A 9,514-nucleotide genomic window follows, 5' to 3' on the forward strand; every position below is an offset into this window, starting at 1 on the left:
CTTATTATAACTGCTAAACTTTACTTGTAGGGTGGGGGAAGATTGGACATCTAGCAATTCTATTTTCTCGTCTCATTTGGTAAACAAAAAAACAAAACATTTAATTAAAAGAATTATAAAACCATATTCTCGAGACTCCCGTATACCGTAGTTAATTGTTTAAAACATGATTAGGGTATTTGGATATTATGTGCTAAAGGTGTCCCGTCTTCCCCCACCCTGCTGTATAGCTAGAGGCGATATTTCTATGGCCCTGGTCAAAAATGTCTGTTATGAAGTTCCGCTGAGTGGCGTTGTCCTACCAAATTGCTTATACTGCAGTCGTATTTTGTAAGTAGGTAGTAACAGCATTCTAGTTTATAAGTGCTTAAATTTAATATCAAAGCATGCCTGCAAGTGTGACATCCGTACCCGAACCAAACAAAGAAAATGAACAAGAGAAATTCGAGCGTGCAGATGTGCATGTTTTTGTAAACAGCAGCGAAGAAGAGGAAATCGACGACGAAAATATCCCAACAGGTTATCAGCCATTAAACGCTGTTGCCGATCAATTGGATATCAGTTCTGATGAAGAAGGTAGCAGTTCTGATGATAATAATGAACAGTCTGTAGAAACGGCAGCTGAATCGTTAGAAACAGAAGCGCTGTCTATTAATACAGACCTCATACGTGACGTAATGAAAAACATCAAACTTGACGAATCAAAAATTCCGAAATGGGCGGTCGAAATTTCTGATTCGAAGTGGAATGAAGTTGTAAAACAAACGATAACAACCGTTGGCGAAACTGAAAATGTCGGCACAAGCGCAAATGATGTTTGAATAATATATTGTTCATATTTACAGCAGTTGCTTTCATTTCTAGTTTTTGACTTTGAGTCAAAGACATTCTAGCCAAAAAGTGTTGAATTTCAGCAGTTATATTTCAGTTTTAAAAGAAATAACAATATGTATACTTATATCATAGTAACACCAAATCCCCCCATTCTTGCGTTATAATGTTTAACTTTTTTATTGCAATATTCATATTTAAAATATCTGCTCTGCTAATGTATGTGGCATGGGTAAAATAATGTGCCTATAGTAGTTTGTTCTTTGTCGCTTTTACTTTTTTTTAATCAAACATGCTGAACTTAATTGTATGTTACTCTGTTCACAATTAAGTTTTTATTATTTTGTTAATTCTGCCAACAGGCATAATGTAAAACTATCTTTTACCAGCTAATCTAGTTTCAAAAACGTAATCTATTTCTGACGTTTTCCTGGTATATGTCTTGCTGAAAGGCAGTTGAAACTTTGAAAAAAAATTTTATGCTAGATGAGCCACTAAAGTCTGTATTCCATGTAAAGAAATATTCATATTTAAATATTGGACAAATTAGTTTTTGCAGTTTTTCTAAAGAATGTATCAGTAACACAATCAGTAAAAGAATTGTGGTTTTGAAATTTGTAATCAAGTCTTCGTGAAAATGGGGAATAAACATTGCAGTTGCATATCGTCGTCCAGTTCCTCAAAGACATCTAAGAGTAAGCAGAAACATCACGGTAACCTTCAAAATTCTCATGGTCATGCACATGTTACCCCAAGTGATGGGAACGCTTCGACGTTGCAACATATCAGCGACAGAGAACAACTAGATGGTAAGTAATGTAATGTAACTTACTTTATCCTCGCGTGGTCGGAAAACGATAGTCGTTATAACACGGGTGTTCTGTTTCATGCAAGCTTAAGAGTAACCATGTATGTTGCTTTGTGGGTAATTATTATTTTTTGGGGGGTAATTATTTTTTGAGATTTTTTTATTCTATGGCTTATAATTTAGACAACCAATTAGTGACCACTTGGTTAGAGCAGACACTTAACGGCAATTGCTCCAACCCAGTGGTCACACATGGGTTTTTCGAATTTACAGTAATAATACACATAAAACTAAAAGCAATTCCCCACAAAGTTGAATGCATGTTAATTTATAAATAGAGTGTATAATGTAGGGCACCCATGTTAACTTCAGACTAATGAAACTGATATTTTAGATTAATTAAATGTTGTTTACTTAATTTACATTGTATTGTCCTCAGATGTAACGGTCACGCCCTTTATCCAAAACATTTTTTATCAATAAGTGTGTTTTAACAACTGTTGTTTTACCGTTTCTACCTGTCTTTGCTTTTATAAACTCATAAAACTGTCCTGTTCTGTATTATAGTGACCTAAGGGACAAATAAGTTTCATTTATTTATTCAGATGTTGAAATCCCCACACCATCCGATCACCCAAAGGTTAAAACCATATTCCTCGATAAATCCAATTCAGAAAGTAAGTTTTTATGTTTTTTCATGAATTTTTTTTGGATTAATGGATTTCCCGTCAAGGTATTTATGTTGTATGAAACTGACTATATATATGTTATTTCATGAAATTTTTGGGGGGGTTTATTATATTTCCACAAATCAATACATATTTTATAGAACAGTTAATTTACCATGCGAAAACAAACGAATATACTGCACATGAATTTGGGTACCCCCTGAAATATATCGACATTGGAAGCTAAAAGCTGCCGTGTTTAAGAATAGGAAAGCTTTTACAAGCTGTCTTTTGATCTGAATATCGTCGGTTGATTTTTGATATAAATATATCTTTTTAGGTCAAGATAAGCGACTGAGTGTTCATAATTCGGTAAGTTATATAGCCTATAACAGTGTGTATTAAATAATAGCATGCCAGAATAATTGTAAACAATACTGTACACTGTACAGGGAATGTGACAGGAAAACACAGCACATGTACAGAATTTTTTCTTTTTTTTTTTTGGAAAATACATTGTCGCAAAAATTTTACATGGATATAACATGACAGTCTAACAGTGCAATTATGTTGTACATTATAACGAGTTAAATCAGATTTTAGCAGGCACAACATTTTTTCTTTTTACTGTTTGTCTTTTTTTTGCGCAATACATTGTCTCAACAATTTTACGTGGATATAACATGACAGTATGACAGTGCAGTTAAGTTATATATACATCATAAAGAATTTGATCAAGTTTTAGCAGGCACAACATTTTTTTTTGTGGAATACATTGTCGCAACAATTTACATGGATATAACATAAAAGTCTGAAACTGATCCTGCAGTAAAGCTGTAAATCATAAAGAGTTCCTAGTTTTAGGTTTTAGCATGCGCAACATTTTTTTATTTTATATATATATTCGTTTTTTGGGGAAATACATTGTCACAACAATTTAAACTGAATATAACATGACAGTCTGACAATACAGTAAAGCTGTATATCATAAACAGTTTCTAGTTTTAGCATGTACAACATTTTTTTATTATATATATATATATTTGTTTTTGCGCAATAAATTGTCACAACAATATAAAATGGATATAACATGACAGTCTGACAGATTTTCATCAAGTTTTAGCAGGCTCAACATTTATTTTTATTCTGTTTTTTTTTTGCAAAATACAATATCTCAAACTCGCAACAATTTTACATGGTTAACATGAAAGTCTGACAGTAAAATAAAGATTTACATTAAAACATAAAGAGTTAGCTTTTCCTCAGTAAAGTTAAAGTATTGATTTTTAATGTATGTTGTGGGCCAACATGGTTTTAAAAGATTAATTGGTACAGAAACAAGTTAGGCACTGAATGTATTTGTTTTGTGCAAACACAGAGAAAAATACATGATATATCCATAACTGCATACAATTGAGGTTAAATGTATTTTAAATTCAAGTATGTATGTGTTTGACCATGAATGTATAAGCTTTAGCTTTTTATTAATAGTCCTACCTCTTTGCAACTTAACAGAAAGTAGTTTTCAGTACAAAAATCAAGGAAAGCTTTACCGAAAGCAAAGAGAGCATATATGTTTAAAATTGCTGAATTTTATTACATATCAATCAACATGACCAAAAGTGTTTTTAATGTTACAATTATTAACTAATATGACAATAATACTGTTTAAAAACCTTAATTTGAAACTTACTATAAAAAAAAAACAGATTTTTTATATGAATTAAACCACTTTTTTCAGACCTCACTTAATTTAAAACGTCTTATTGAAAAAAAGCATATTTTTATAAACTAAACCAAGTTAAATCACTTTTTTCAGACCTCGCCCAGTTCAAATACTCACAAGCGTAGGAGCTCATGCTCAACGATATATATTGATGACAGCACTGTCAGTCAACCAAACATTAAAGCGTCAATAAAATGGTTTGTTCAACTTAACAATTGTGTTTTATAGTGAAAATGATGTGTTTACTGTTTTATATTATTAAATGCATTTTAACATTTATGTTTTATGAAATTATTTTCTAAGCTGTTTTTTAAAAAGGTGCAATACTAAAAATGCTAGAATTGAGTTTTTGACAATGTACAGATTCTACAGTTTTAATTTAATTTTAAAAGTGATGTTTTTACTATTCTAAATATATATATATTTATTATTTTCTGATATTATTTTCTATTTTCTGAGCTGCTGTTAAAAAAATATATACAATATTAAAAATGCTAGAATGGAGTTCTTGATATCTATAGTTTCAATTCTGATTTACTTTTAACTAATAATATGTTATGTGTAATCACAAAGTGGAATACTGACAGTGTAAAATAATTCTTGACAAAAAGTTATTCAAAGTTTAAATAGTAGCTGCCTGTATCACATTTCATCATTTAGTTAAAAACGCTTTAAGACTGTACATTTTGAGATTCAATTATGTTTTGCAGTTTGTTTGTGTGTAATACATTAATTATTTAGTTATTTGTATAAAATAGTGCAGTATATTCTACACAAAGATATTGATAACCAGTGGAGATAAATTACTTTTATGTAATATCTATTTTATGTAATATATATATAGTTTTACTAATATATATATATATATTAGTATACTAAAAACATATTATTTTGCTTTTACTAAAGCCTATTCTAACAGCCTAGCAGCATAATATATTGCTGTATTACATTCAAAAATATGGGCTCATTTAATTTGCAATTGTACTTACAATAGTAAAACAGCATAATATATTGTAGTATTACATTCAAAAAATAGGCTTATTCAATTTGTATTCAGAAATGTAAAACAATTAGAATTGTAAAACTGCATATTATATTGTTGTATTACAATAACAACTACGGGCTTTTTTTCAATTTGCATTTGTTGTTAGAATAGTAAACATGTAAAATTAAAGCAGAAGTTTTCCAACATTGGTTTTGTTGACACACATACTGCCCGTGTGAGTCTAGTCAGTCTACCACTCCCAAAAATCAACATGAACTGTGTTATAAATCCATAAATGTTCGCTAAACATTGCAAACAATATTGTATTATAGCAACAGCTAAAATCAATATTCACATCTTGGTGTGTATGGTATTTTACATGCATTGTAGGGAATAGCTTAATTATGTGTTTAACACATTGGCAAAAAATGTATATATTATATATATTATATATATATATATATATATATATATGTTATTTTATTGAAATATTTATAGGCTAAAACTAGTCATGGGCTAATAAAGACAAAATTCAGAAACTTTAATTTTTCTCTCTTAGTAATAAAAAATATTTATTATGCATTGATGCTAAAAAAAGATTGTAGGATTTCTATGATTATTTAAAATGTTATTCGAAAATTTTGTCTTTTTTTTGCTGTTTTTGGGGGGGCAAAGAAACACTTATGCGATCAGTTACGAGCTGTGCAAATTATCAGCCACACATAAAAAAAGAAAAAATCCCAAAAAAAATAATCACCTACAAAGTAACATACTTGGTAACCCGTAAACGGGTACGAGGTGTATGAAACAGAACACCCGTGTTTTACAAAATATACTTTTGCGAACGCTAATGGGTTGTTCAAATTATCAGCCACACATAACAAAAAAGAAAAAATCCCCAAAAAATATTCACCCACAAAGTAACATACTTGGTAACTCGTAAACTGACATGAGGTGTATGAAACATAACACCTGTGTTTAACGACTGTCGTTTTCCAACCACGCGAGAGTAAAGTTACATTCATTCCTAATAAATCAAATGTTTATTAAACAGTGTTGCATTAGCTGTGTTTTATCACATCAAGCACAGAGGAGAGGAACATAAAGAGACTCCAGATATTTTTGATGAAAAGCTGTATCCTTTAACAGTAAGTTTGTTTAAATTGCATTGGTTTAATATTTTTCCAAGTATACTAGGATGGGGGAAGTTGGGACAATGTTTTAAACTTTTTTTTTCTCGTCCCTTTTGGTAGTAAACAAGGAACATTCAAAGAATTATAAAACCGTATCCTCACGACTCCCATAGACCGTTGTTAATTGTTTAAAACATGATCAGGATATTTGGACATTGTGTGCTAAAGGTGTCTTGTCTTCCCCCATCATACTATATAGGTATTTGAATTAAACAATGTATATAATGCTATGTTTTGTAAGCTTTTTTATTAATGGGTTTCTCCCCTTGCAACTTAACAGTAACCAGAAGTTTTTAGCGGAAAAAAACCTTCTCGGAAAGCGAAGAGAGCATATCTGTTTATTGCTGACTTTTATTACCTGTCAATCAACATGAAACAATCAATTTATTTACACTGTAATAAAATAATTTTTATTTTAAGCATTTTGCAATAGGGTGGTGAAGGGCATTAGGAATATCTTTAAAACATGTTTTTATATAAAATATTTTAACACATTTTTTGGGGGAAATTCATGATTTTTTCGATAACTATTTTTCATTGATTATATCAATTATGAATGTTGCAAATAAAACATTAGTTTTTACGGCTAGGGCCTCGGCAAGATTTCATCAGGCTATGTAATGCAACAATTCGCACAAACGAAAAATTTTGAAATTTTAGTGTGACTGTACACAGTATCTGGCGTGCGAATTCGTACGCGAAGTTGTATGCAAACCCGTGTCCAATTCCGCATGCGGCAGCAAAATCCGGACAAAACGGATGAATTCCGAATACTGTGTACAGCCACCTTTAATCATGTTTTGTATTTTTTTTGTAAAATTCCTGAACGTGAACTGAATGCAACTTATTTTATCCTCGCGTGGCGGGAAAACGACAGTCGCCTAACATGGGTGACCTGTTTCAAACACCTCATGCCAGCTTACAAGTTACCACATATGCAACCTGTTTATCTTCGTGGCCGGAAAACGGCAGTTGCCTAACATGGGTGACCTGTTTCAAACACCTCATGCCAGCTTACAAGTTACCACATATGCAACCTGTTTATCTTCGTGGCCGGGAAACGACAGTCATTATAACACGGGTGTCTATTTCATACACCTCGTGCCACCTTAACCTCGCAATTATGTATGTGATTTAATTGAAATTATCCTTTTTTTAGAAAGAACCTGTCCCGCATAACTATGGTAGTGTTGAACCTGATCATCGACAGATTTACAGATTTATTCGGACATTGTTCAGTGCAGCTCAATTGGCCGCAGAATGTTCAATTGTAACTCTTGTAAGTAATTGTATGTATAGTAGGGTGGGGAAAGATGGGACACTTTTTCATTCCATTTTCTCGTCCCATTTGGTAGTAAACAAAGAATATTTAAAGAATTATAAAACCGTTTCTTAACGACTCCCATAGGCTGTTGTTAATTGTTTAAAACTCAATCGGGATTTTTGGATGTTATGTGCTAAAAGTATCCCATCTCCCCCCACCCTACTATATTATAAGTTCAGTGATGAAAAATTTTAAAAATTATTCCGCTGGATGCAGGCACACCAAATTTATAACTACATTTATTTTTAATATTTTTAGTTTTTTTAATTTTTTCATTTTCTGAAAAAGTATTATTTTTCGGTTACCGCCCAAAAAGTTTATAATGAAATGAGAAAACCAAAAATTAGTAATGAAAAAAATCATATTTATTCTGCTGGAAGCAGGCACCCCAAATTTCTTCCTATTTTGGGTTAAATAATTCTTGATTTAAAAAATTGTGATTTTTTGAAAGAAATTTATTTTCGGTGACCGCCCAAAAATATAGGTTTTTGCTGCATCGAGTTAAACCATGTTGTTTCAGATTTATGTGGAAAGATTACTCACATATGCTGAAATACAGATTTGCCCTGCCAACTGGAAACGAATTTTGTTAGGTATGAAATTGCATATAACTTCATATTTATTTATTGTATTAAAAAACACAAAATTCAGACTTTTCCAAAAAAAAACAGAAATTAAGAAAAAAAAAAAATTTAATTTATTTAAAAAAATTCAAAAACTTATGTCCGAACGTGTTTTTTTTTTGACGCTGCGCATTTGGCTAACAATTTGACCAAGCACCAAGCCTTGTGCTATTGTTATATTTTCACCTGCGAGAGCAAAATTATTAAAAATAAAAAAGTAAAAGCAAGCCCGAGCTTTTACAATTTTAGTACATCCCAATGAATCTCTTTAACCGAATTTATTTCGCATGATAATTTCTCATTTACTATGAAGTCAGTGCAAAATAACAATTGCTGTAATTTTTTAAACCAACATTTTTCTTGGTTGTACCATGTTTAATATGATCTTAACGCACACTTTTGTTTCTATTAGAAGTTTAACTTAATAATAATTAAACATAGATGGCTCATTTGTCTGCTATGTGTAGCGACCACGCTTATTTTCTTTCAATAAAAGTAAATATGTTTTAACTGCAAGCGTGTTTTAACAACTGTTGTTTTGTCGCTATTTCCTGTCTTTTCGTTTAAAATTTTTTAAATCTTCGCTACCGTATTCGAGGAGACAAATAAAAGTAATATTATTATTAATTGAACCGGTCTAAACGAATAACACAGGTGCCATCTTACTTGCTTCCAAAGTATGGGATGATCAGGCTGTATGGAATGTGGATTATTGTCAAATTATGAAAGATATTTCTGTTGAAGATATGTGAGTATTTATCATGTCCCACGCCGTAGCACAGTTGGTTAGCGCTCCTACCTCTAACCCAAAGGTAATGGGTTCAAGGCTCTTCGCTGCTACCATAGTGTGCGTATATGTCCAACCTAGTGACACTAATGGGTTGTCCAATTATCGGCCACACATAAAAAATCGCGAAAAATAATCACCCACAAAGTAACATTTTTTTTATAACACAGGTGTTCTGTTTCATACACCTTCGTATGTCACTTTGTGTGTGAATATTTTTGTTGATTTTTTTTATTTAGTTTTTTAAATGTATGGCTATCAAATTAGACCATAAGGTACCACTGGGTTGGAGCAACTGCTATATCCTAACCAATAACACACGCCCACAATGGTAGCAACGCCAAGTCTTGAATCCATAATCTAACCTATTGTGCAATGCTGCTTTCCGACTGTTGTTATGAAATATAACTCGTTTTTTTTAATATATTTTTACACCTATGTACCCATTACTTGGGTTGTCGCATATAGGATTAATGGGACCCAGTCATTAAATACAGTTATCTTTTTCTTTTTTTGAAATGATATTATTATCTCGTCGTGGTATAGTGGTTAGCGCGCCTGCCTGTAAC

The 9,514-nt window shown here is 31.5% G+C and overlaps 3 protein-coding genes across 3 annotated transcripts in view; all 3 read left to right on the top strand.

Moving 5' to 3' along the window:
• The first annotated feature begins 315 nt into the window (after positions 1-315).
• On the top strand, positions 316-1,380 carry LOC104266040 (male-enhanced antigen 1). The gene has a single exon (XM_009861402.3). The coding sequence runs from the start codon at positions 387-389 to the stop codon at positions 819-821; it is 435 nt and encodes a 144-aa protein (XP_009859704.1). The 5' UTR covers positions 316-386; the 3' UTR covers positions 822-1,380.
• LOC100182728 (cyclin-Y-like protein 1) overlaps positions 1,321-9,514 on the top strand; it is a 9,908-nt gene continuing 1,714 nt past the window's right edge. Inside the window, exons 1-8 of the mRNA XM_002122836.4 lie at positions 1,321-1,640; positions 2,245-2,316; positions 2,648-2,679; positions 4,127-4,230; positions 6,073-6,166; positions 7,371-7,490; positions 8,056-8,128; positions 8,813-8,906. Of these exons, the coding sequence (XP_002122872.3) occupies positions 1,469-1,640; positions 2,245-2,316; positions 2,648-2,679; positions 4,127-4,230; positions 6,073-6,166; positions 7,371-7,490; positions 8,056-8,128; positions 8,813-8,906 (761 nt within the window). The 5' untranslated portion in view covers positions 1,321-1,468. The remainder of the gene's footprint in view (positions 1,641-2,244; positions 2,317-2,647; positions 2,680-4,126; positions 4,231-6,072; positions 6,167-7,370; positions 7,491-8,055; positions 8,129-8,812; positions 8,907-9,514) is intronic.
• Positions 8,560-9,514, top strand: part of LOC100187478 (dnaJ homolog subfamily B member 11-like) — a 23,592-nt gene continuing 22,637 nt past the window's right edge. The window contains exon 1 of the mRNA XM_002122053.5: positions 8,560-8,572. The gene's annotated coding sequence lies outside the window, so the exon portion shown is untranslated. The remainder of the gene's footprint in view (positions 8,573-9,514) is intronic.

The sequence above is a fragment of the Ciona intestinalis genome, chromosome 9, assembly GCF_000224145.3.
Source record: "Ciona intestinalis chromosome 9, KH, whole genome shotgun sequence".
Classification (NCBI taxonomy): domain Eukaryota; kingdom Metazoa; phylum Chordata; class Ascidiacea; order Phlebobranchia; family Cionidae; genus Ciona; species Ciona intestinalis.

Excerpts from the sequence above, each read along its gene's own strand:
- LOC104266040 (XM_009861402.3), top strand. The coding sequence starts at position 387 with ATGCCTGCAAGTGTGACATCCGTACCCGAACCAAACAAAGAAAATGAA.